The 27,665-nt window shown below is 49.9% G+C and overlaps 1 protein-coding gene across 1 annotated transcript; it reads left to right on the top strand.

The window, feature by feature from the left end:
• The first annotated feature begins 204 nt into the window (after positions 1 to 204).
• Positions 205 to 26,530, top strand: PRSS56 (serine protease 56). Its single transcript, XM_088669300.1, has 17 exons — positions 205 to 786; positions 3,872 to 4,033; positions 4,992 to 5,192; positions 6,805 to 6,858; positions 8,076 to 8,265; positions 10,211 to 10,319; positions 10,424 to 10,583; positions 11,772 to 11,914; positions 13,328 to 13,487; positions 14,305 to 14,493; positions 18,299 to 18,460; positions 19,610 to 19,721; positions 21,209 to 21,350; positions 22,769 to 22,928; positions 24,015 to 24,107; positions 24,986 to 25,110; positions 25,661 to 26,530. Exons 1-17 carry the CDS (start codon positions 687 to 689, stop codon positions 25,832 to 25,834), a joined length of 2,436 nt encoding a protein of 811 aa, XP_088525426.1. The 5' UTR covers positions 205 to 686; the 3' UTR covers positions 25,835 to 26,530.
• The last annotated feature ends 1,135 nt before the right edge of the window (positions 26,531 to 27,665 follow it).

Raw genomic sequence — 27,665 nt, 5'->3', positions numbered from 1 at the left:
TGTATCTGTGTGCAGATTCACGCTAGGCATTTGACACGTGTGTGTGTGTGTGTTCATGTGAGGGAACAAGGCCTTCTCCCCTCCTAGGCCTCGCCTTTGCTGAGGGGAGCGAGCGAGGGGAGGCCCGGCCTCTCCTCTCCCCTCAGCCGAGGCCACGGCACTCGGCGGCCGAGGACAAAAGCGCGAGCATGATCAAGCGAGGCGGGCCGCCTCTGATCATTAAGCGGGGAGCCTTTTGATGGCCGCCGGCCCCCGCCCGGGCTCACAAAGGGCCTATTCAGCGCGGCCTCCTCCTCCTCCTCCTCGGCGGCGCGCAGCGGGGCTGAACCAGGGCCCGGCCGGGCTCCCCTAATGAAGCCGCCGCGCTGGCCCTCGTGCGCCTCCCCTTCTCACCGCCCCAATGGCAGGACCCTCGCCTGGCACCGCTGCCGGCCCTAATGAATGAATTCTCTCTCGTTTATTTATTTATTATCATTTATTCTCTCGGTGTGCTCCCCCCCCCGAAAAAAAAACATGAGCGTGGTCTGTGCGGGTCCCCCCACCCCCGAGGGCACCGCATATAGGAGCGCAAGGGCGGCCTCGGCGGCAGCCGCTCCACTCGCCCCGAGGGGAAAGGGAGGCTCCTTCTCTCTCTCCTTTTCCTCTTCCCTCCTTCGGCCCTCGCACCCCACGCCACCCCGGAGGCGATGGGTCCCCTGGTGGTGGTGCTGCTGCTCGTGGTGGATCGGGCCCTGGCCGCCCCCCTGGGCAAGGAGCTCTGCCCGATGCCCCCCGGCGCCTTGCGAGGTAAGAGCAGCGTCCGTCTGGGAGTAGGACGACCTGGATTTAGTCATTATTTTTTACTTCTAGATATTGATACAGCCCCATTTTTCCATGTCAATATGTATCTTTATTTTAAAGGCTCAGTGAGCCGGTTTTTATTACACGCCCTGCTTGGGGAGGCAGTGCCGCGCAGTGGTTAGCTCGGCAGAGGTTTCAGGAGCAGGTTTACTGAAGGGAAGGGCTGCAGCCCAAGGGTAGCAGCTTTGGACGCCGTAGTCCCCAAATAGGTTTGGGGGTGTCCTCGCCCCCATCTAAAAACCCTGGAGAGCTGCTGCCGGTCAGTGGAAGCAACACTGAGCCATGTGGGCCAGTGGTGTGATTCAGTGCAGGGCAGTTTGTTTCCCTTGTTCCTGTATATACCATAGGGCTCAGGCAGAGCCCGTTTTCCAACTCCAGGCTCTTTTAACTGGTTGTTTCAGAGATTTGTTACCCCACATCCCCTATGACTTCTCTGGGGGTTTTTTTAACAGGTAGCGGCGCAGGTGAAAAAAAATCAACAGGTGATGTTCATTCTCGATAAAGAGATGCAATAAGGCCGGTAACTTCCTCTTCCAGGTTCTTTTAAGCTGGGACCTTCTGCATGCTAAACAGGTGGATCTACCACTGAGCTGTGGCCGTATTTCATAGGTTTCATACAGGACGTTTCCCCCCAGCTGCTAGGGATTGTACCTGGGACCTTCTGCATGGAGATCAGGTGCTCAGCGCCCCCTCCCCCCAATGAACCATGGCGCAGCCACCTGGTGCCTTTAGTTCTAGGTTGACTTTCTCCATCTTCACCTGTTCCATGTATGTATGCAGGCATGCACTCCGCTCTCGGTTCTGCAATCATCACTGCAAAGTGAATGCAGACACAATCTGGCAGAGGGCGCTGGGATTATTTGATACCAGATGCCCTCAGCCAAACACTTCTGGGAAATCCTTCGTCTTTGTAACAGAGATCAAGCCAACTTGGGGGCGGGGGATTAGAAAAATTGAATGCAGCCAGGCCAAACGGGGAAGTGGGCTGGAGCCATTGGCGTGCCCATCCAACAATTGACTGCCCTAACTGCCACTTTCCCAACGCCTGTCGTTTTCACTCCAAGATATTGCCAGGGCCAGTTTGCTCTGTTGTTGTTGTTTTTTTAAAAAAAACTGTTGACAATTCTTACTCATATGCAACATCAATATATACTTTTGCCAGTGCCACATAGATGTTTGTTTTGCACTTGCAAGGAATCGGTCCTTCACAGTGGAACTCCCTGCCCTTTGATATTAGGCAGGCACCTTCACTGTAGTGTTTTTAGTGCCTGCTAAAGACTTTTGGTGTTTAGGGAAGCCTACCCAGACACATAATTTCATTTGATTATGCATATATATATTTCTAATTACGGCTGATTTTACTTACGTTTTGATATATTCTAAATAGCTTATTTTGAACACCCAGAAAAATATTTTTTAACAAAACATTTTACATTTTATGTAAACCACTTAGGGATGATTAAGGTAAAGGGACCCCTAACCATTATGTCCAGTCGTGACTGACTCTGGGGTTGCGCGCTCATCTCGCTCTATTGGCCGAGGGAGCCGGCGTACAGCTTCCAGATCGTGTGGCCAGCATGACTAAGCTGCTTCTGGCGAACCAGAGCAGCACACGGAAACGCCGTTTACCTTCCCGCCAGAGTGGTACCTATTTATCTACTTGCACTTTGACATGCTTTCGAACTGCTAGGTTGGCAGGAGCTGGGACCAAGCAACGGGAGCTCGCCCCGTTGCAGGGATTCGAACCGCCGACCTTCTGATCGGCAAGCCACAGCGCCACCCGTGTCCCTAAGCGGTATATACCGTAAATCCCATTAAATAATTAAAATATTTACAGTTTAGCACATAGTTAAACGTTGGAACTCACTCCCACAAGAGGCAGCGATGGCCACCAACATATATGGCTTCAGAAGAGGATTAGACAAATTCATACAGCCATGATGACGGCTATGATCTGCCTCCACAATCAGAGGCAGCAATGCTTCTGAATCCCAGTTGCTGGAAACCTCGGGAGGGGAGAGTTGCTCTTGCACTCGAATCATGCTTGAGGGATTCCCACAGGCATCTGGCTGGCCACTTTGAGAACAGGATGCTGGACTACGTGGGCCATTGGCCTGATGCAGGAAGGTTCTTATGTTCTCAATTATAACAGCCAGAGTGTTTTTAATTGTGACAAAAGGACTACACGCATGAGCCTGTGTAGAGTGGGGAGTGGGATTGTGCCTGATTTACTCCCCTGCTTTCCAACTTCTGAAATAGCTTGCATGTGCACAGGTTAGTAAAACAGAGACCTCAATTGCACAGATAGAGACTACTGTACTGTGTGGACTATTGTACTTACACCAGCTTTTTCAGAAGTTGCGCAGAAAGTGTGGAGGCAGAGACAGCAGGCCCAAACCCGTTTCTCTTCACTTGTGCCGGTTCCTAACACCCGTTCTTTCCGTTTGGACCCTCCACGATCTGGAAAGACTCTGAGTACTTTGTTGAATTCCAATCTTACCAGTTCCTCAAAGTTTTCCCACCGACTCTGTGGCCGTGCCTTTAAGCTGCATATTGATGTTCGCAGGTGGTAAAAGTGTGGGTCTCCTCCATGCCCTGCCAAGTGCCCCCTACTCATCCCTGCCACTCATCCCTGGTAACCAGGCTGTTTGTAAAGACACAGCTGCAAACGCTGGCAGAGAAGTTGGCAACCCTGCCACAAAAAGGTTGTGTTCCCTAAACAAGAGCCTGCCGGTTCCTGTGAGTGAGAGGGTGCATTTGCAGTGGATGGTGAGCAGGCTGGAGTAGGGGAACGTCATCCTTCCCACACTTACGGTACTCTCTTCTATAAATGCACCCCCGTAAGACGTTTTTTCTTTGCAGCGGGTTGCCTCCCAGTCCCTGAAATGGCTATGGTGGGCATTTGCAGGGGAGAAGCGGCTGGCAGGGGAAGGAGCAAGCACTACTTCCACTGTTGATCCCTCCCCCTCGCCAAAAAACGCCCCCTTTCCCCTGCTTAACATTAGCCTCTCTGTCTTGCCTTTTTTTGCAGCTCTATCCAACCGTGGGACGCTGGTGCTGGAAGCCGCCATGAAGAGTGCCCTGCTGTCCCTGGAAGGTTCGCTGTTGGAGCATGCACGACGCCTGCAGGAATGTGAGGAGTGTGTGCTCTGCCTCTTTGGGAACTGTGGCAATTGGACCAGGGAATGTGTCCGTAAGTGTTTCCCCTGTTCCAGCTGCTTGGGGAGCATTGCTGGGTCCCCACGGGACTTTTACTAGAACCCCAACATCTATGAACCACAGAGCCGGGTGCAAAAGAATTATAGGTAGAATAGAAGGAGGCAAACCAGGGTGCCTCTGAGCATGCACTGAGCTCACAGCCCTGTTGCACAAAAGTCCGTGCCTGCCTTGGCCAGCTTCCTTTATTTCAGCTGCCTAACTCGGCCGCTGGGCTAGGCAGGCCTTGGCCCCATCTACTGAAAATCAGCCTGAGATCTCTCAGTGCATCCTGACTCTTCATCCAGAGAGCCTTTTTGTTTCCAACAGCTGTGCAGGGGCATGAGCACCAGAAAGCAGAGGAAGCAACAGGAATAGGGAATCTCAGGCCGGGGGGGGGGCAATGTGACTCTCCAGGACTCTGTATCTGGCCCTTGGAATGCTCCCTCTCCTTAGACTGCTCAGAGTGGGAATGTGGCCCTCATGTGGAAAAAAGGTCCCTGCTCCTGAAAAGCAAGTGTTGCATAGTGGTTAAAGCATTGGAATATGACCCGGGAGACTAGGGTTCAAATTCCCGCACAGCCATGAAGCTCACTGGGTGACCTTGGAGTCAGTCACCATCTCCCAGCCTAAACTACCTCACAGGGTTGTTGTGAGGGTGAAATAGGGAGGAGGAGGAGGAGGACCATTTACACGCCACTCCGATACCCTTGGAAGAAAAAGGTGTCACATGAATGCAGTAAATGAAAAAGGAAATAAATAGAGAAGCGGCAGATATTTCAAATGAAAAAGCAAGCCCCCTAAGCCACCTTTTGATCATTGGTTGATGCTGTTCGACATCCAATAAGATGCATGTGTTGGGGAGGGGTGGGAGAGGAGATTTTGGTTTGCTCAGAGCATCCAAAGGACCTTGGGGTGACCTGGGAGTGGACTTCTAGGTCTTCCTCTCTCTGCAGCCTCGGAGTTGCCCCTGGGCTCCCTGCCCAGCTGTGAAGCCGTCCTGCAAGCCCAGGCCATCCCTGAGCAGCCTGCCCAGAACTGGGCCCTCAGCAAAGCGTGTGCTCCGTACCGACGCCTCTGCTCAGGCCAGGAAATGTCCACCGACAGCTGCATACACCTCATGGTCAGCCATTGCCAGCTCCGCCTGCAGGAATGCCGTGAGTGACATGCCAGTGGGAGGCCAAGGCGAGGAGGGGGGGCTCCTTGTGCTTCTCTGGCCTTGCTCTGCACCTAGCGCTGAGTGATGGAGGCTGCACTGTGGCCGGTGATGGTGGATGGGTAATAATAAGTCCGGGACCACCGCCCAGTGCAGCCTCTCCCACTCTCCTGCCCTCCCAATGCTTTGGACCACAACCCCAACCAGCGCCAGCCAGCAATGGATGCCCTCCACAGGTTTTGGAATACAACTCCCATCCGTGCCAGCTGAGACAGATGGGAATTGTAGTCCCAAGCATTTGGGGGCACCAGGTTGGGGGAAGGTTGGAGTTGTGCTCTGCACACCCTATTGCACCCTTTAGAGCCCTGGTGGAAGAGAAGCCCTTAGAGTTTCCCAGTCAGGTTTCCTAATCGTCATTTGAGACTCCGGCTTCCAAGAGAACCAGTCCCCTACTTGAAGGGCTGCTGGAGAACATGCCTCTGTTTGAAGGCCTGAGTTTGGTTTAAAGGAGACGTATATGGGCCTTGACATCCACAGTGAGCACCTCGGCAGCAGACTTAAGCAGCCACACATGGGTCGCTTGGTCCCACTGCAACAAGATCAGGTGCATTTCTATCCAAGTTGCAGAAATTGTTTTGAAACTTTCATCCGTACTTGTAATTGGCGCATGTGATTCGTATGCCAATCTGTGTCCTCTTTTGCGGTGATGTGTCATTTGCCCCCTCCCTGCCCAGCCATCCCTGAGCCAAGATGCTTGCTATGGATCGATGGCCACCAAACCAGATGACATTAAAAGAGGATTAGGCCAATTCATGGAGGAGAGGGTTATGGATGGATACTGCCATAATGCCTGTTGTCTTTGTCCATGGAGTTTTCTTGGCAGGGATACTGGAGTGGCTTGCCAGTTCCTTCTCCAGGTGGATCACGTTTAGTCAAAACTCTCCACTATGACCTGTCCCATCTTGGGTGGCCCTGCATGGCATAGCTTATAGCTTCTCTGAGTTATTCAAGCCCCTTTACCACGACAAGGCATTGATCCACGAAGCTGAGGCTCCAATACTTTGGCCACCTCATGGGAAGAGAAGACTCCCTGGAAAAGACCCTGATGTTGGGAAAGATTGAGGGCACTAGGAGAAGGGGACGACAGAGGACGAGATGGTTGGACAGTGTTCTCGAAGCTACGAACATGAGTTTGACCAAACTGTGGGAGGCAGTGCAAGACAGGAGTGCCTGGCATGCTATGGTCCATGGGGTCACGAAGAGTCGGACACGACTAAACAACTAAACATCAACTGCCATAATGACTATGCTCTCCCTCTGAAGTCAGAGGAAGCAGTGCTTCTGAGCACCAGTCGCTGGAAACCATGGGAGGGGAAGGTGCTCTTGTGCTAGAATCCTGCTAGAATGCTCTCGTGCTAGAATGCTCTCGTGCCTGTCCCAGCAACTCTTCTTACGTTCTTATATAGACATCTGAAGGTAGCCCTGTGTCAGGAAGTTTTTAATGTCTGATGTTTCGCTGTATTTTTATATTACATTGGAAGCCGCCCAACATAATATAATATATTGTTATGATGGCCCATCTAATCCCCTCTCCCTCGTCCCCCCCTTTGCAGGGCTGGAAAGCGACATGGACTATTTGAACACAGTGGCAGACCAGTCCGATCCAGGTGAGGATGCCACCACTGGTGCAGTCACAGAAAACGCCACCTTCCCAGAAGTGGGATGGAGCAGGGCTCGAAAGTCACCCCTGGAGGCTCTGGCCAAGCTAATCCTCCCCCGGGCGGATGCTCCTTCACGTGCATCACTGTTTCTCAATTCCCTTTGACAGCCTCAGCGCCACAGGGCTCCGGGGGCCCCATGCACCAGCATCTGTTTTCCAATGCTTCCTGCAAGGGGAAAGGTCAGCGTTGGGCGCTGACAGGGCCACTGGGCCGAGCACTGCTCTCCGGGGACAAAACACTCGCTTTGTTAATTGGGATGAAGCTTGACAGCTACATGAGCACACAGAGCACTGCCTCCCCCTCCCAAAGCAGCCACTGCTGTGCTCTGTGCTATTGCTGCCCACAAGGTTTTGGGGGAAAGGAGAGGTTTCCACTGTCCGGGGCCTGGCAGTCGGGGTGGGATCCAACCAAGTCATACTTTTAGGGTTGTGGATTTGGGGAGGGGGATTTCATCCACTTCGCATTCAAAGGTGAATGTACCAAATCCACACTTTCCTAAACAGTACGTGAACTCATACGCAGTCCTCCTTCAGAATTGGCCCTTCTTCAGATTTGGCAGTCCGATATCTCCAAGCAGGCAATGCGTGCAAAAATGCACATGCTAGGGTAAAGTGTGCATAGAAATGCATATGATTCTGTATGTGGCATACAGAAATACATTATGCTAGGAGAAAGCAAAGCAGAAAACTGCAGTTGGTATGCATTGCACAATGCGAATGGAGTTGCGCAATTTTGTAGCATGCAATTGATGCTGTGTTCCCCAGTTTATTCAGCATTTTCTAGATCGTGAGTATGCAGGGAGAGCCATGTAGGGCACTATGCAGAAAATCTTATCTGCAGTGCAATGGCTTCTGAGATTTTCATCAGACGCACAGTTCCAAGTCCCATAATACTTATTAGCTTTAAGTAGAGATTACCAGGTAGCCGGAATTGGTGCCCAGTTACCTTTTCAGTACTTCTGTGAAAGCTTAGAACCTGGCTTAATATTCCCATTTCAGAATTGGGGCTGTGGAGAGATGCCAGTTTGCTCCCAAATGAGTTCATCATGGCAGAACTGAAACTTGGTCATGAATCTTCCAGGCCCAGCTATTGGACTATGACCATGAGTTCTGACAGCTGCCCCACAATGTCCCCTAACTTCTCCTTTTTGTTTCAATTCCCAGGGCTGTGCGGGCACCGCGGGGTGCCAGCTCCCAACACAACGATGGCAAAGGCAAAGATCGTGGGAGGCAGCAAAGCCTGGCCTGGCGCGTGGCCTTGGCTGGTGTCTGTTCGACTCAACGGAGAGCTGATGTGTGGTGGGGTGCTAGTGGGGGATGCTTGGGTCCTCACGGCAGCCCACTGCTTCACAGGGTAAGGCTGCCTCTGGGAAAAGGCTCCGTGTCTTGCATTCACACATGCATGTCTTCATTTCAGAAATGTACTGCTACTCAGTGAAATTCATGAAACAGTGTGCAATTGTTTTTTTAAAAGACTGCTGTGGCATTGGAACCAGTGTGAGGAATCTCAGGTCCTGGGGCCAAATGTGCCCCACCAGGACTCTATTTCTGACCCTCGGGGCTCTCCCAGGGCCACACGCTCACCAGCCAGACTTCATGCTATCATTGAGTGCATTGGCCTGGCAGGTAATGCCTCTTGATTGCTTGAATGGAGATTAGAGAGGAGTGCATGACCATGTGTAGAAGCTAGCCTATCTCAAGAAACAATGGCGTGTGCCTCCAGAGGTGGAGTCAAACTGCTGCATTAGCAGCACCAAAGTGTGTGCAAGCCTGGGCAGTGAGTAGGAAGGTCTTAAAGGTCTTGGGCTGCCCTGACGACAAGAACCCCCCTCCCAGCCTTGCTGATAAGATCCAAAGGAAAGCAGAGCAATACCTTTGGCACCAGTTTCGCTGCAGGAGTTGCTGGAAGGAAGCATACAAGGCGCCACCCAACTCTCTTAGGGTCTCTACCCTGGATTTGTATAGGGCTTACTCCTCAGCTTTTTCTTCCCCCAAAGATATCCCACAAGGGAGTGGAGGTTTAGGATCAAAAGAAAAAAATTGCATGAGTTGCTCCACCCACATTTGTCTCTGTCCTTGCCCACCATGACCCCTGTAAGGTTGTCCAGAAGGGAATGTGGCCCTCTGTCTGGAAAGGGTTACCCACCCCTGACTTAAACCAAGGATGGTGAGCCTGTGGCCCTTCAGTGCTGTTGGATTCCGATCATTCCTTGCCAATTGTGCCACTGGAAGCTGTAGTCCAGCATTGCCTGGCCTCTGAACAGCAGTTGCTATGTATCACATGGGGGGGGAGAGGGCTGTCCTACTGAGAACCTGCTTGCAAGCCTCCAATAGTCATCTGGTTGGCCACCATGAGAACAGGATGCTGGGCTAGACAGGACATTGGCCTCATCTAGCAGGGTTCTTTTAATGTTCTTATTGAGCAAAGTCCAGTTTCCTCCAGTCTTTGCTGCCCCCTGGCGTTGGGGAAACCAGTTGGCTCCAGTTAAAATGAAAATTGGATCTGGCCAACATCCATTGGGCACACTTAGTGGGCATGGAAGGCTCGCTGTTTTCTTTTGTGTGGTGGGGCAGCAACCAAAAACCAGGGGAGAAGGGAGGGCGTGGCTGGCACCCTGAACAGAAGCACACTCTACACTGTGTTGTTGTTATACTGTTTCCCCTTATGATAATAATTTGAAACTACAAGTGCCTTGACTGCTCTGTAGAAGCCAAAGAATAAGCGAGCTAACAGGTTAAGGTGGCTTATCTTGGTGCTGTGACCAAAAAGGCTCTGCTACTCTTGGCAACCTGCCATCCAGAAGGTGGGGAAACTTGGGGTAGATCCTCCTCCAAGGACCAGATCACACAAGGAAATTTGAATTGAAGAATGTGGTCCAAAGTCCCTCCCAGCTCCATAATGCCTTGACCAGGTATCCCCTGCCCAGACTGTTCAAGCCAGCTGCCAAATCCAACAGCTGATTGGCATTTGTTAGCTGGTGCAAATAATTGTAGATGCGACGCTTTGTTTTCTCCCTATGAGCACTGAGTCAATCACATGGCTTGGGTGACAAATTCATGGAGGATAAGGCTGTCAGTGACTACCAAACCTGATGGCTACATTTTCACTCCACCGTCGGAGACAGTAATGGTTCTGAACATGAGTTTCTGGGAGCTGCAGGTGGGGAGAAGGCTCATGCGCTTGAATCCTGCTTGTGGGCTTCCCATAGGCATCTGTTTGACCACTGTGAGAACAGGATGCTGGACTGGGCGGGCTACTGGCCTTTGTTCTTACGTACCTCCTGTCTTTCCACCTCCAGAAGCAGAAACGAACTGGCCTGGTCAGTGGTCCTGGGCGATTATGACCTGACAAAGCTGGATGAAGGGGAGCAGGTAGTTGCGGTCAGCCGCATCCTTTCCTATCCCAAGGTGAGCTGGGGTCGCCACATCCTGCTCCACCCACCCACAACGATCCCATTCTTGGGGCCTTTCTCCGTTCTTCCATTCTCAACTTCTCCTTTCTCTGCCCGCAGTTCAACCCCAAGACCTTCCACAATGATGTGGCTCTGTTGGAACTGAGCAGCCCCGTGACCCCGTCCGCCTGGGTGACTCCAGTGTGCCTTCCTGAGCGACCTATGGAACTGGGCACAGGGATGCCCTGCTATATCATTGGCTGGGGATCGCTCTATGAAGGTAGTGTGAGGAAGGGCAACCCAGGAGCATGTGGGGAGTGGGGGTTAGGGTTGGGGGAGAAATTTGGTTTAGTTCACATCTTATTATTATTATTATTATTATTATTATTATTATTATTATTATTATTTCATTATTCATACCCCACCCATCTGGGCCACTCTGGGCCGCTTACAGCATATATCATAATAAACATAATAAAACATCAAACATTTAAAACTTCCTGATACAGGGCTGCCTTCAGATGTCTTCTAAACGTTATGTAGTTCTTTATCTCCTTGACATCTGAAGGGAGGGTGTTCCACAGGGTGGGTGCCACTACTGAGAAGGCCCTCTGCCTGATTCCCTGTAACTCCGCTTCTCGCAGGGAGGGAACCAGCAGAACACCCTCGGAGGAGGACCTCAGTGTCTGGGCTGAGCGATGGGGGGTGGAGATACTCCTTCAGGTATACTGGGCCAAGGCCATTTAGGGCTTTAAAGGTCAGCACCAAAACTTTGAATTGTGCTCGGAAACGCACTGGGAGCCAATGAAGATTCTTTAGGACTGGTGTTATATGGTCCCAGCAGCCCATATAACTGACAGAACAAACTGACTGAATTGGCTCTTTCCAAAGTAATATGCCAACCGAAACACAGCCACCCTTTGAAATTTGCACTTCTTTGAAATTTGTGGTGCCGTTTTCCAGCCAAGCAGCATATACAAAAATGCACTTTACTAGGCTAGACTCTAGAGTGTGCCTCTGAATGCATATATTGGTGAAAACATAGTGCAGAAATGTGTTATAGTTGAAAAATGTGTGTTGCAAAAATGTGTATATTGGGAAATTTGCGCACAAAAATATGTATTTGGGATATCTCAGTTGGTTAGAGCAGGAGACTCTTAATCTCAAGGTCATGGCTTCAAGCCCCATGTTGGGCAAAAGATTCCTGCATTGATGACCCTCTTGGTCCCTTCCAGCTCTACAGCTCTATAAATTAGAACTAAAATGCCAAGGAATTTTCATGAGGACTCCACCAAACCTGAAGCTGGACCCAAGAAAAATAGGAACACCTGGGGCTACCGCAGGGTTGCCACATCCAGCTGCCACATGGGGAGGGTTTCCACTGCCATGCCAAAGTGGGCAATTTTGTGAGGAGGTGGTGGTGGTGGGAATTGGGACCCCCCCATAATGTCATATGCTTGCCCCCTAGATGGTCCAGGAGCTGATGTAGTCATGGAAGCCCAGGTTCCCATCCTAGCCCAAGACATCTGCCGTGGTGCGCTGGGGCGTCAGCTCTTCACCAGCGCCATGTTCTGCGCTGGGTTCCTCTCTGGGGGCATTGACTCTTGCCAGGTAAGGGGGCTCCTGAAGGAGGGGCAGTGAGGGACATTGTAGCAGTGCCAAGGAGGTAGCCTTCTGGCATTTCCAACACACTACTGGCACAGAATTTGGCATCAGGGCTTGGCAGGGATGGGCATCTGCTGAGAGCCCACGATTCCGCTAGTGGTCAAGTGACAAGGACCTCCTAGTCCTGCTTCTCCTCACAGTTGCATCCTGCTTGTTCACCTGCCTTTCACTCAGGCCCAGAGCGGGAAAGCAAGGAAATAGAAGCAGTGGTGGGGAGAGAGCGATGAGGAGAAGCTGCCACTGACTCCATGCAGCTGACTGGCTCTGTCTGGCAGCAGTGCTGAGGCAGAGGAGCAGCAGCTGGCAACAGTGGCAGGAAGCGGGCAGAGTCATGGAGGGGAGAGAAAACGCCGTATCCTACAGCAGCCAGCTGGACTGGCAGGTGTGATGCCATGATGCTCACATAACTAGCATAAGAAGACCCCACTGGGTCATGTAGTCCTGCCTCCTGTTCTCACAGTGGCCAATCAGATTTCTCCAGAAAGCCCACAGACAAGAGCCCTCCCTCCCTGTTCCCCATAAGAATATCCAAAGAGCCTTCCTGTTGGATTAAGTCCAAGATCTTGTTCTCAGAGTGGCCAACCAGATGCCTGTGGGAAGCCCGCAAGCAGGATTCAAGCACAAAAACGATCTCCCCAGACAACAAAAAGTCCAGATCTTTTGTTGTCTTTTTAAATAGTTTGTAAAAAGTTCCCGTTCTTCTTTGAAGTCACGGTTGTCCTTCTCACGTAGTTTATATGTCAACTTTGCCAACTCTGCATAGCTCATCAGTTTTTCTTGCCATTGTTCTTTTGTTGGGATTTCCTCATTCTTCCATCTTTGTGCTAACAAGACTCTTGCCGCTGTTGTAGCATACATAAATAAGTTCTTTGTTTTCCTTGGCAGGTCTTGTCCTAGAATCCCTAACAAAAATGCTTCTGGTTTTTGTACAAGTGTCATTTTGAACATCTTTTTCAACTCTTTATATATCATCTCCCATTTTTTTTTGACTTCTCTACATTCCTACCACACATGATATAAAGTACCTTCTTTTTCTTTACATTTCCAACATGTGTTTGACCCGGTTTTGTACATTTTTGCCATTTTTACTGATGTAATATACCATCTGTACATCATTTTCATGTAATTTTCCTTCAAAAGAGAACAGTCTGTGAATTTCAAATCTACCTTCCACAATTTCCCCCAATCCTCAAACGGTATATTATGTCCTATATCTTGCACCCATTTGATCATAACTGATTTGAAGACGTGAAGCTACAGAAGAAAGCATATAGTATTCTGCTAGAATGGGAAACGAAAGACGAGGAGGTCAAATCAGCACATTTCCTTTTTTGGACCCACAGCTGTTTCTCCTTCCAGGGTGACTCTGGGGGACCACTCACTTGCTGGGACCCTTTGTCAGAGCGGTATGTGCTATACGGGATCACCTCCTGGGGCGACGGCTGTGGTGAGCGTGGGAAGCCTGGGGTGTACACCCGAGTCGCCGCCTTCACAGACTGGGTGCACCAGCAGATGGAGAGTGAGTGTTAATGTTGGCATTGTCGCTCCCAACTCCTCCAACGGGGGGCAGAACACATGGGAGGTTGACTGGGCCAGTCACACCTTTGCGGTTCAGGGGACATGATGGAGGAGGTACCCAGATGGGGAAAGGTTGCTGTAACCCAAATTAGCCACATCTCTGAACCATACCTCCAAAATATAGTTGCGAGAAGTGAGGCACTCAGTGGGCCTCATGATTGGTCTGGCATTGGTGAATTTCACTTCAGGCACCTTCTGTCCCTGAACTGTGCCAGCCTGCCAATATAGGAATGACTATTTAGAAATTGGTTTCTGGGTTTTGAGTTTTCATCTTCCCTCCCTGTACATTTCCCCTTGTGTGTTGTGTTTCCTTAAATTGTAAGCCTGCAGGTAGGGACTATCTTGTTTTGATGGTATTTAAGCTGCTCTGGGAGCCTTTTTGGCTGAGGAGTGGAGTACAAATGCTCTAAATGAAACAAGCAAATGAATAAATCCAAAACTGAGGGGTGGGTGCAGTGTTTGCTCTGGCACCTCTTTGTGCTTCACAAGCCAGGAACAGCCAATGTGTTGTTCTCCATAAGTTGTTGGACTACAGCTTCCATCATCCCCTGACCTTTGGCCACCCTGCCTGGACTGATGGGAGTTGCAGTTCCATGACACCTGGAGGGAGCTGCGCTGCCTACCCCTGCTTGATGCCGTTCAGCCCTGCTGGAAAATCCATATTCATTCCGACCCTTGTTCAGACCTCTCCCTCTCTCCCTGCCAGAGCACATGAGCAATGCTAACAACTCTTTCCCTTTACTCATCCCTCTGCACAGAGTCGCCCTCCAGCCGGGAGCCCACCTGTTTCGAGCTGCTGGCATTGGCTCAGATGCCACCTGATAGGCAGCGAGCGGAGCTCGGACACCTGTGTGCCTTCTACACCCAACCCTGCTCCCCCTCTGCCGGTCCAGCGGCTTGCGCCCATGCTGCAGATGAGAAGTGCAAGGCCAAGAGGCAGCAGTGCGGTGAGTGGGATGGCAAGAGCTGGCTGGGAGCAGGCTTAGCATGAGAGCCCAGGCTATTACAGCTTGTAAAGAATCATTTGCCTTGTCACCTGCGGCGATCACAATTCTCTCCAGGGGATCAGGCAGGGACAAACAAACACAGTTCTCTTTAAAGCCTGGGGAGTCTAGTGAACATTTATGTGGGCAAAAAAGTCCACTTGGGTGGGCTTTTCTTCAAGGTGGGGATAATTAGGGTGTGGAGAGAAGGCTCCCCATTACTGCACAGACCAGTATATGGTTGGGGTCTGCTCACATGGATACACATGTTATCTTCAACATTTGGCTCACATGTTATCTTCAACATTTCTGTCTCACCTCCCTGTGAAGTTATTCTCAAGGTGACAAACAAATCCAATGGGAAGCGTAGACAACAAATCCAAAATTATAAATGGATTAAAAGAAAGTTAAAATGACACAATAGAAATGGCTATCAGTAGGAACACAATCAATATAAAAACAGCAGCTGTTGAAAACTTGTTTTCAATGGAAGCAACTATAAATGAATGTTTGTAGGGGGACGATCTCAGCTGCCTGATGAGCTGTGATGGGGAGAAGTGAGCCTCTTCTGAGTAAGGGATTTCATGGCCCAGGTGCCACTACAGAAAAGGCTCTGTCTATCCATCCCCAGCTTGTACTTCTGATCTGGAAGGAAGCAGGCATTGTCCTCAGCAGGTGATCTTACTTTGGGCAGTTTCATATGGATGGAGGCAGTCTTTTTCCAGACTGTTCAGGGCTTTTAAAAGTCAGAGCCAGCACTTTAAACTAAGCTCAGAAACAAACCTTCCCAGAGGTTTGATGGTTACCTTCCCCCATGCAGCGTCCATGGAGGAAGGCAGACATCAAGCCTTTGGGGAGTTCAGAGGATCCCACTCTTTCCCTCTATAATTGTGACCTAACCAGAGCCGTCTTTCCCATACGGCTTAGTGGTTCGTTGCGCCAGGGCACCGGCCTCTCAGGGGTGCCCCAGCAAGTGGGGGAGCTGCACAGCCTCCCCTTTCCCTGCACACCCGCCAGCTGCGCCCCGCCAACTATATGGCTGGTGGGCGTGCAGCTTCCCTCCCAAGCCTCTGCGGGGATTACTCTCCAGCAGCGGCATGGGGGAAAGTTGCGCACTCCTCCCCCCCCCACTATCTGTGGTAATTTGGGGATGTTGAGCGGATATTTTCACCCCGGCGCCACATCTGCTAAAGACGGCCCTAGATCTAACACATGACTTGCATATTCTTCACGAGGTCATATCTCTGAGCTGAACCTCACCTCATGCTTTGAGAATTTCAAGCGGTTGTTTTTTGAGTGTTCCATCCCCCAAGGCGGCACCTGTGAGAGATTGGCACATCATGCTTCCTTTGCCTAAAAGGGTGTCCCTGGGAAGCTCTGGTTTTTCCCCATATACTCTGGTGCTCCATTTGATGCCTTGTTTTGCCAAGGCTTAAAGCACCCCCAAAGTGAGCCAGACTGGATTCTTGGTGTCTTGCTGAGGGATCTCTCGCAGCTCCATTGTCCTTCCCAGGCTGGGCGCTGGAGGCTGATTGTTCTGTGCGACATTCCTGGCTTAATCAGGTCTACGTAAACACTTGTTTTTCTCCAAAGCATTGTTGGTTTTGAGGAGAGGCTTAGATCTGATCAGAGCAGCGCTGCCAGTGTCTTTTACAGAGCCCAGGGCCCTGTTGACGAAGCCGGTTCTCAGCTTGGGGACATACCGAGTGAGAGATTGAAAGGTCCATTATGAAGTTCCTGCTAATGTGCAATTATTTATTTTGTATAAAGCACTTTTACCCTGTTCTTCAGACACAGAAAAGGTTTCTTGAGTGCGTTGCAAAGATTGGTTGTAAGACAACCTGGATGGCTTTCAAAGAGGATTAGATAAATATCTGAAGAAGTGTGCATGCACACAAAAGCTCATACCAAAATAAAAACTTAGTTGGTCTTTATGGTGCTACTGAAGGAATTTTTTTTATAAATTCATGAGAGATTAGATTGTTGGTGACTAGTAGCAATGATAGCATCTGCCCCCTGATAGCTCAGTTGGTAGGGAATGAGACTCTTAATCTCAGGGTCATGGGTTCAAGCCCCACATTCGACAAAAGATTCCTGCATTGTAGGGGGTTAGACTAGATGGTCCCTTCCAGTTCTACAATTCTATGATTCTATGGTTGGCCACTGTGAGACCAGGATGCTAGACAAGATGCGCCTTTAGCCTGATCCAGCAGTGCTCTCCTTACATTCTTCCTAGCATCAGAGCCCTTGTCCTTCCCATTCTCCCCCTCCCTCAAATTCAGTACAATAATATCCAATTATGTATACTTTAAATGAAGAAATAATGAGCACAGGACATATGACATATCATGCAGGCACATTATGAAAATTGACCAATTCTGTATGAAATTCATTAGTTATTTGATTTCCTGCTTGTGATTTTATATAATGTTAATTTTACCATGAATGCCACATTCCATTCTGCTCCCCCGCTCCCCCCCAAAAAACCCATTTAGAAACATAAGGGGCAGGTTATTAGTTTTTCCAATTGCAGGTTATTTTTTAAAATTTTGCAGCTGATATTAAAATAGTTCCATACCGGATTCTTTTAAAGTAATAGCTTTTCAATCATGTAAAATAACAGTTTTTTGGACTGTAAGGAAATAAGCGTGATCTGTTCAGTGTCTCTTAGAAACGAAAGCTCATACCCCAAAGGGACATAATGGAAAAACTCGAGCCCATCTTCAAGGCACTTAGGGGCAATTGATAGATGATATGAAAAATGGATGATCACATTTTATGGATTTTTTTAAAGACATAGGTACAGGAGGGAGTGGCCAGTTTCCTGAGTGAAGTACGTTGGAAGGGGCTTTTAATCCCCACCTTGGTTGCGGTCTCAGTGAAAATCACACGCCTTTCAAGCAGCTACTAGCTCTGAGAGGAAAGCATCAGATCATAGAATCTCAGAGTTGGAAGGGACCCCAGGGTCATCTAGTCCAACCCCCTGCAATGTATGCGTCACAGCTAAAGAATTTCTAACAGATGGCCATTCAACCTCTGTGTTGTTGGTTGTTGGGATCCACCTGTCTCAGGAGTGCTCCTTTGTGGGTGAAGCCAAACCGTTGGAGAGTTACAGCGCCTGCTGTGGCTGTAGAGAGCGATACGGGAGAGACAAGTTTTCTTGCAGCTGGAGCAGAGGAAGGTGTCCGGTTGTGCTGCGTTCTTCCCAGCAGTCATTCCTCCTTTGGTCACTGCTGTGGATGCACGCCCTGACTGATATCTCCAGGCCCTGCGGTCACCTGCAAGGGATTCTCACACGACGGGATTGAGGTTGCCAGCCTTTGTGTCATGTTTGCAGACATCTTTCTAATGCAGAGTTGGTCTGCCAACTAGCCTGGGACCTGAACCCAGCTCCTCATAGAGCACGTCCTTGGGTATCCTGCCATCTTCCTTTCTGTGTACATGACATCTCTAATGAACCAATTGGGACCCCTGATGGCAGCATGGGAGACTTTCATTGGAGTCTTGCTCTTAGGGTCTTACAGGCAAATTAATTGAGGATAAGGCTGCCAATGGCAACTAGCCAATGCAAACATTTCTCCCTCCACTGTTGGAGACAGTATACCTCTTGTTGAGAATCAGAAGTGGGGAGAGTTGTTGTTGGGCTCAGGTCTTGCTTTTGGGCTTTTGAGAACAGGATATGGGACCAGATGAACCTTTGGCCTGATCCAGCTGCAGGGGTCTCCTTCTTCTGTTCCTCTTATAGCACTCTTAAACTTGTTTTTCCCAGAGCTGCGCTCATACGCTCAGACCTTGTTGGAGTTCCTGCGTCGGGCGGAGGAGTTTTTCCGCACTCAGATTGACTTCTCGTTCTTCACACACTCCCTCCCCCAATTCATGGAGCAAGTTTACCACCACCTCTTCCCTCCTCGAGCACGCCAGGATTCCAGAGGTACTCCTTGGCCCATGTCTTGGGATGAAGACAGAATTAATATAAGGGATCTTGTAGCTCAGATTTCACTGGTCTGTTGCACTCCAGAGGTTTGGACTACACAAACTATCAGTGCTGGCTGGAGCTGATGGGAATTGTGGTCCAAAACCTCTAGAGGGCTAGTGTTGATAAAATAAGGTAAAGGTAAAAAAAAAAAAAGGTAAAGGCCCTGGACAGTTAAGTCCAGTCAAAGGCGACTATGGTGTTGCGGTGCTCATCTCGCTTTCAGGCCAAAGGAGCTGGTGTTTGTCCACAGACAGCTTTGCAGGTCATGTGACTAAATCACTTCTGGTGCCATGACAAACCAGAGCGCATGGAAACACTGTTTACCTTCCTGCCACAGCGATACCTATCTATCTACTTGCACTGGTGTGCTTTCGAACTGCTAGGTTGGCAGGAGCTGGGACTGAGCAACAGGAGCTCACTCCTTCGCGGGGATTTGAACTAATGACCTTCTGATTGGCAAGCCCAAGAGGCACAGTGATTTAGACCACAGTGCTACCCGCTTCCCTACTGTTGAGGAAATATTGGGGTTCTGGCACACAGTTTCTCCCATTTCATCTCCTTGCCAACTTCCAGGTTATACAAAATTGATACATTGCAGAAACCAAGCTGTGATGTCCATTGAAGTTCTAGGTCTTTAACAGCATGCATTTTTGTACGGCCAAAGAAATTTATAGTTTCACCCCATCATCTCTCTATTCCAGGAAATGCAGCCCCTGCTGAATTTCTGCCTTTATATCCCTGTTCAAAGCATATAGACTGACTTTGTCAGGAGAAAAATTGCAATGCATCCTCTGCAGCAAATGTTCCTAGACCTGAGGAATGCCTGTTGCCCCATTTCCACTGCTGTTCATCAACGGAGTTTCCTCCTCATCCTCACCTTGCTCCTAATGGCTTGTAAGAGCCCAGAGCTATCTCCACCTGCAGCTGAAAACTACAGGAACACAGTTCCTGGCCCTGTTTCTACCCAGGGATAGAGAGCACCATCAGAACACATTATGACTGTCTTACAGCTAAAGTCCCTAACCGTGCCGCAGCCACCATAGGTGGGGAAGGGGAGGGGGCACTTCTCCCCTACCCCTGACTGACACCCGCATCACCCCCAAGAGCAGGTTGCAGAGTCAGGGGCGGTCGTTGCCACAGGAGGTGGGCGAGAGAGCCTGCAGCCAGATGCCAGGAAAATGCAAAAGCGAGAAGCCCAGACGACTTCGCCCAGGAGGTAAGGTGACACCTCCATGTTCCTGTTCTTCTGGTGCCTTGCTTGTAGACATAGTGGCATGGTGCTGGGTGCCAGAATGGGAAGGGGGTGTGTGAGAGAGAAAGAGAGAGACCTCTCTCCCATTAGAGCAGCCAGGAAGGGAAGCAAACAGGAAGAGGATTCAGGGGTAGCCAGGTGGCTGGGAAGGAGCCACTGAGTTCTTCTCTGGCTTGGATTTTAACTGGGGACCATAATGCTCTCTGGGGAGAGCATTACAAGTATCCAGGATACATTTTTTGAGTAGGGAAATGCAAAATTCACCAATATTAATCAGGGAACAATACTATAACTGCTGACCTTCCGATCAGCAAGCCCAAGAGGTCCAGTTGTTTAGACCACAGCGCCACCCGCTCCCTCATTTACCTTCCTATAACCACAGAGAAAGAGAGAGGCGGGAGAAAATCAGATTTGTTGATAGTTATTTACTGCACAGTCCTGTAAAAGAAATTGTTTAAAATCTCAATGCGTTGGGGTTCTAGAGCAAATTGCAGTAAGCAGGCATAGCAATTGTACTTTCGTATTGGTAAAGGGCAGTGAATGCATGCAGTGAATGCATGCAGAAACTCAGGTGGATCGTGCTCACTGGCCTACCTCTAATTCCACGTGTTCACGCAAACTCACATGCAGAGCCTACTATACATGTGCATACTGTCTGTGCATAGACTTAGTCCATGTGTGATCTGCACCCTAGATAATATCCAGACTGACAAAGGGTTTGGATCATCCCAGAAGCTTACTTGCCAATAAAGGTGTTAAGCTGCTATTCCTTTAGATCTGACATGTCCAAAGTCCGCTTCGGGGGCCTAATCCGGCCCGCCGGTCAGTTTAATCCAGCACCTGTGGCAGTTTATTTTCTCAATAAAACCTCAACAACTTCAATCCTTTTAAAAGGTCAACAACTTTGATTGGCCCTTTGGTCGACCTTTCATCAAACCTGGCCCTCTTTGAAAAAAGTTTGGACACCACTGCTTTAGATTCTTACCATACTGCTTCTTTGATGTTAGAAAACCTTTCATTTCAAAGAGAGGTTGCATTGATAGGCATAGGAGAGGGGTCAGGGAAGAGATCTTCAAAGCCAGGAGGTGAACCTGGCCAGACTTCCGAAATGGGCAGCCTCCTTCAATTTTACTCAGTGACGGTTCACAGAAACACACAATTAACTACAGAGAGAGGCAAAAAAGTAGGCTTCTGTAGGCAAGGGCTGTTCCGAACGCTCATCCTAGGGACCCCTCCAGGCAAGCTGTTTACTGAGAATTCATTGGTTTGCTTGCACCAAATTTGCTGTGTTTAGAACCTAACATTCAGAGACACACCTGGGACAGGAAGTACAAGCTGCATGGCAGGCTTGTGGGTGGGCAGCTCAGGAGCAGAGGTGCTGGGGTTCTTCACTGCAGGGCAGGATAGAGATGGGCTGAGCACCCTTTTCCTTACTCAGTCTCTCTTTGCAGGCCTCCTCGGTCCACCCTCCCCTCCTTTGCCTCATTGTTCCAGGGCACAGGGCCCAGTTTGGGTGACTGGGTGCAGGAGCTGAATGCCCTGGCTGAGGGCTCGAGAACCACAGCAGGCGAGGAGGAGCACCTGTTCCTGCAGGTATGTGAATAGGTGGGATGGGGAAGAGAGAGAGAAGATTGGAGTAGCACTCTGGCTGCAAAGGCAGACAGGAAGATGTAGAAAGAGGAGAGAGCTATGGATCACAGTTTCAGTCAGCTTCGTGGCGTTACTCTCATTAGGCAGCAGGCTCAGGCCTACCATCAAGCAAAGTCAAGCAATTGCTTCAGGCGGGAGCTGCTGGGTGTCAGCAGCAACATCCCACCACTATTCCTCCTGAGATCACCCACCCTGTCACCCACCCCCTAAATCAGTGGTTCCCAGAGTGGGGGGTACGGCTCCCTGCAGGGTGATGGGATTACCTGGGGTATGTGCTAAGAGGCAAGGGGGACAGGGGGGCACTGGAGGTGTAAATGACTATCAGAGTTTGAAAAGCTAGGATCACTTGATCAGGTCATCCATTCTGTTGAATTAATCAAACCAAATAGTTTTAACAGGTTTGAATGAATGAATGTGCAATTAATTGTTACTGTTTTGAATTTTATTGTATTGTTATCTCCCTTAGTGGGTTGTGCAAACTTCTACTCTGTATAATGCTTTTTATAGGGTAGGAGGCACTTGAGATGAGTTTATGAAAGATTGGGAACCACTGCCCTAAGCTAACTGCCAGGGCTTGAAGTAAGAGCCGACTACCAGCCTGGTCACTTTCTGTTCGTGCAACGGGAGCGGGAGGAGGCCCCCTCGTCCTTTTCCCTGGGCAGCAAAGTATCTTGGCTTTTCTCCCAGGGGACCCACAATTCATTTGCAGCTTTCTGCTCCTCCCCCAATATAAGTGAGAAGCACTTCGGTGCCATTAATGCAGCAGTTTGACTTCACCCCCAGAGGCACTCTCCATTGTCCCCCGCGACAGACGGATGCCAACAACAATCAATAAAGCACTGGGGGAAGGTGCATTAGGGCACTGACACAAGTCACACCTGTGATGGCACTCAGATGGTTTTTGTCCAGCATTTTACATGTTGATGAAAGACGAAAAATATTGATCAGTGGTGCAGCAAAGCACCCCTTGTTTCACAGCTGAGCCGAGGAACAGGCAGATTACATCACATTAGCAAGCATGGCTAAAGGCTAAACTGACCCTTTTATTTTGGGAGGAAATAAATCCCCCCAATCCGTTCCCAACGAAAAAGGATGCAAGCTTTGGAGCCCAACAGAACTCTTCATCAGGATGGATATTCAGCAAAGCAGGGGAGTTAAAAATCTGGCTACGGCTGCTGGGAGTCTAAAACATCCAAAGGACACCCAGTCTGTTTGTTCTCGAGGTGCTCTTTTCGGTCATTCCTTGGCAGTTCTTCTGGCTGGGAACTGGTCAGCCACTTGACTTGCCAGGCCACTTGCCAGCCCCAAACACACCTATCGGCTCGCTCTGAGCTATCCCTCTGCCTTCTTTCCAAACACAGCAGGCAGATGGGGAGGTGAAGGAGCTGCAGGAACAAGGGCGGATCTTCCTTCAGCAGCTGCGAAGAGAACTGGGCCTTCAGGATGCTTTCCCTGAAGCTGGGACAGAGGAGGAAGCCACCTCTGCAGCCACCACCACTCCCCAAGGTCTTGCCTTGAATGGTATGGAATGGGCCATGGGGCAGGACTAGGAATGGGGAGGTGAGTGGGTGGCGTGGGGGAACTTGAAGGATGGTGTACCAGGGCAGTCAATCCCTAGTGAATCAATAAGCTTACATTGCAGGGGGGAGGGCAAGACCTTTACTTCCCCGCAGGCCAACATTGGCAGGTGGGAAGGGCCATCAGCCTGTCAATCTTCTGGTGCCATGATGGCCTGTGGTGGGGAAGGGTCTGCACCACTAGCACAATTCCTGCAGCGCCCAGCAGGACTGAACTCTCTGCTGACCAGCACATGGGCACTGTTTGGCCTGGAATTCCCCTGCTTTGTACTATCCCATGGTCAGGGCTGTATACAACTTTGCAAGCCCAATTTCAAATGCTGGTTTTAACCCATAAGCCCTTTCACAACTGGAGAACCCAGTGTTTTACAGAGCACCTTGGATGGCTCAGTCAGTAGAGCAGGAGACTCTTAATCTCAGGGTTGTGGGTTCGAGCCCCACGTTGGGCAAAAGATCCCTGCATTGCAGGGGGTTGGACTAGGTGACCCTCATGGTCCCTTCCCATTCTATGATTCAATGAAAGCCTCATGAGCCTGCCTGGGCTCTGCATGCAAGGCATATGCTCTGACACTAAGCTGTGGCCCTTCTGTGAATTGGTCTGTGATGGTTTTTGGTGCTTGGTTGTTGTTTTTAATCAGTTCACATAATAACTAGAGACTTTTCATAGTTGGCATCTAACAAATAAAAGAATAGCAATTCAGAATTCTACCCCTAGGAAACAGTGGAACCGCCATTGGCAGAATTTCCCCACTTCTCCCTATCCACCCTCTTTCCCTTGTTACCCCTCCCCAACTACCCCCCCTCCTCTCCCTTCCCCCCCCCCCTTCCCCTGTGGTAATTAGGATTAAGGAAAAAGATCCCCTTGTCCAACCTTCACCAACCTGGTGCCCTCCAACTGCTGGCTGATGGGGAAGAAGAAAGATGGGTTATCAGCAAAGCAAAGCAAGGCAGGCTAGCTTTGTTCTGTGCCTTTTCCTGTAGCTTCTCCCCAACTCTTAAACCTTCACTTTCTTGTCTTGCTCTGTGGCAGACTCCCTGGCCAGTGAGGCCCACCCCCAGCGGGAAAAGCGCAGCCTTGGGAACGCGGGACCCATTTGGGGAAAAGACGACACCTTCCCCCAAGGTAGGTTTGTCCCAAGCTTCCTCAAAACAGAAGGAGGGGAGGGGCCTTGGATAAAGGGGTGGAGCCTAACAGTGTATGGGTGGGAACGTCACCTGGTGGATCTAAGGGCAAAGCCTGGCAGCTTAGTATGGAGCAAAGAGACCACATGTCCTCCTTTGCAGAGGGAAGTCCTCTATTTGATGGGCTGTCAGGGAGCAAGTCCTCTGTTTGAAGGGCTGTCCAGTCTAAGTCCAGTTGAAGAAGGTGAGCAATAGGGGCCCATCAGGAGGTAACAACTGGTTAGCAGACTGATCAGCCGTACAGCTCACCTGATCATAGTCTTCTCTACAGTGAGATATATTCCACAGGCAGCGACCAATTTATGCACGGCTTACATTCTGAGGCACCGGACGCTCACGTGAAATTTCGTATAATCAGAACACCCATTGAAAAGGCCTGCAAACACCCCATTCCGCCCCTTTGGGTGACATTTTTTGGTCCCTTTCAGGTTTGGTGTGATGCATGCATGCACGGTCTCGCACATATCAGACATGTCTAAAACAGTCATTGCCTGTATTTATTTTTAAGTTAGAGCAATTATTTCCAAATGTGCATGTATAAATATAAATCAGCATGGACAAGTATTACATAAGCTGCAAGGGAGCTATCGGCAGGGTGACCTTGGGGCAGAGGAAGGATACCCCCAACTCCCCCTCTGCTTTGTTTTCCCGATGAAAATCGTCCCCACCCAAAGCTGCCATTTGCCTTGGGAGGAAAGGTGCATCTCCAGAGCCCAGCAGCCTTCTCTCCAGAAAGAATCTTCCCTTCTGCTCTGAAAGACTTTGCCTGTTCTCTCCCAAATCTTCTACCCACCTGCCTCCCACCCCCCTCCCCTTCAGTTCCTGCTGCAGGCTCCAGCTGCCGGGGTGTCAATGAATCTGCCCAGCAGGTCCGTTCTGTGCATGAGATGCACCGCTGGATCCTTCAAGTGCCTGAGAGGGACCTCGCCATGACCTTCCAGGAGGTGAGGAGGAGGAATGAGTGGATCGGTCAATTGTGGTTTCTTTCCATTCTCGTTTTTGCTCCTCTTAAATTCTAATCTCCAAATTTCCACATCAGGTTTGCGGATTCCCCCACACAGCCAAAGGACACATGAAAATTCATGATGCTTTTTTGTGCAAATTCTGCCTGATATGTACACATTTTTGCAAGACAGTTTCCCCTAATATAATGGTTGCCTTCCTCTGCACACGTTCCAGCTTGTCAACATCCTTCTTAAATTGTGGCCCCCCCCGAATTAGACACAGGACTCAAGGTGTGGTCTGACCAAGGCAGAATAGAGCTGTGCTATTATTTGCCTCAGTCTGGACACTAGACTTCTGTTGAATAGCATCAGCTGCATTCGATGCATTGCTGCATCCAACTATGGGGGCCGAGCTTAGCCACCAGGGCCTGTAGCCATTGATAGCCCTCCACTGTGGCCTTCATTGTCTTGGCCGCCACCCCACTCGCTTCCTTTGTGCTGCTGCTGCTGTTTTCTCCCTTTATGCCACTTTGTTCTTTTCTCCAATCAGATCCTTGTGGATCTGGGCTCCAAGAACTCCAAGGGCCTATACAGGGCACGCATCCAAGCCACCGTTGGACATAGATCCACCTCCTTCACCGGTCTCATTGGCCTGGCCAGCGACTCTCTGTACCGCAGCATGCCTGGCCTCATTGCCCTCGCCCTGGAGAGCCTGAAGACCTAACCTGGCTACTCTTGGCAGGGGTTGGACTAACAGGACGCCCTGCAAAACCAGAGGACGAAGGCACAGAGATGCCGCACACCCCTAAGTGAGACCCCTGTCCTCCGGGGTACGATGGACTGGGAGTAAGGAAGTGTGGCGTATCTCTGCTGATCTGCCAGTGCAGGGATGAGGGGCCTTTCCTAATTGGAGGGCCGCATTGCCTTGTTGGGAACCTTTTGGGAGCCACATGCCAATGGAAAGCAGGGGCAGTCAGAAGGGAGCAGAGCAACAGACTCTCTACCTTTGTGCATCTGGCTGCATTCCAGCCAGACAAACCAGAAGTTCTCTCTCTCTCTCTCTCTCTCTCTCTCTCTCTCTCTCTCTCTCTCTCTCTCTCTCTCTCTCTCTCTCTCTCACACACACACACACACACACACACACACACACACACACACACTCCTTCCTTCTTCCAGGCAAACAAGAACCATTGTCAGTGATAAAAGAGACATCCCAGCCAGGTCAAAACATTCAAAGAGGGGGCTGAGCTGGGGAGGACTGGGATGGGGAGGAGACATGGCTTAGTGGGAGGCCTGAAGGCAAGGGGCATTCAGCCTCTCCAGGCCTTGGGTTCATCATTGTACTAGTGTAAGGGTAGCTCAGAGCACAAGCTAGTCTCTCTCCGCACCAAACCACATTCTGTTTTTCTTTTTCCATATGCTTAAATGCTTAAACTGGGCACTTCTATTTTGAAGAAAAAGCAGGCATGGGGCCCCAATCTAGAACATGCTCCTAGCCCAGATCAGGGCCTCTCACACCCAATTCCCTGCTGAAAAATCTGCCCTCTTCCTGGCTTCTATTTAACCCGCAAGGCGCTGCTTGCAGGAAACAAATGCTGAGCAGACAAAAGATCAGTTAGGTGATGATGATGATGATGATGATGATGATGGCAACTTTTAGGGCCTGAAACCAGTTGAGGAGCAGGCCTCATTTTGGGGGTAGGGGGCAGTGTGATCTAATTGCGACTCTCTTCCAAATAAAAGCAGCAGGAGTGGAGTGTGGAGGGACCCCCATTGTCTAAGAACGTGTCTCTGGGCCTGTGCTTAGCATAAGGGTGGCCGAGTAAAAGTCTTGCATTATGGGAAATATATTTATTTGTACAAAGGGTTGTTTTTGTAACCAAATAAAATTATATTTTGTGGTATATCTTGTGGTGGGTTTTTTTTAACCTTACAAAGTAACCAAAGCTTGGCAACTGGAAATATTTCTCCCTCCTAAAAGAAAAGGAGGATAAGCATCCATATTCTCACCAACCTGGTGAAGCCCACACACTTTGGACTACAACTCCCATCAGCCCCTGCCAGCAAAGCCATCAGACTTCTGGTCCAGCAAGCTCTGTACTGTTTCCACTGGCTGGCAGCAGCTCTCTCTGGAGTTTCATTAATCGCACAGTTCTAAGATTGAGTTAACTCATCATTAGCAAAAACAATATCCACAGGCTTGGTTGAGTGTCAGACCTAATGAATGGAGCAGCTCATTCCTGGTCGATTTCCTCCATGAAAATCAGTTGCAGAGACTGAAAGTACCTCCTCACAGCTATCGAAGTCTCCTCCTCTCCAGGGCTTTCTACTAGCAATTTGAGACTGTGCCTGTGTGCAGCCAACCTCTCCTCCACCCTTTTTATTCCTCTTCTGGGCCTGGGAGACGGGTGGGGAGGGGAGCTTGTAGTAGTAGGGGGAGATATGTGTGACACTTCAGTCAGATTCATGTCTGCTTCCTGGCCTCTGCTGCTTCTGATTCTGGACTTCTCTCTGCCACAGACTCTCCCAGCTCACTAAGGCCTGTTACCCTTCAG

The sequence above is a fragment of the Zootoca vivipara genome, chromosome 5, assembly GCF_965207765.1.
Source record: "Zootoca vivipara chromosome 5, rZooViv2.hap1.1, whole genome shotgun sequence".
Lineage (NCBI taxonomy): Eukaryota > Metazoa > Chordata > Lepidosauria > Squamata > Lacertidae > Zootoca > Zootoca vivipara.
The sequence above is the reverse complement of the archived record's forward strand: the minus strand, read 5'-3'. Positions and strand labels throughout refer to the sequence as shown.

Coding starts and splice junctions, on each gene's coding strand:
- PRSS56 (XM_088669300.1), top strand. CDS start 687: ATGGGTCCCCTGGTGGTGGTGCTGCTGCTCGTGGTGGATCGGGCCCTG. Junction 11,915..13,327: donor GGGGCATTGACTCTTGCCAG/GTAAGGGGGCTC, acceptor TTCTCCTTCCAG/GGTGACTCTGGGGGACCACT. Junction 22,929..24,014: donor CCAAGGTCTTGCCTTGAATG/GTATGGAATGGG, acceptor GCTCTGTGGCAG/ACTCCCTGGCCAGTGAGGCC.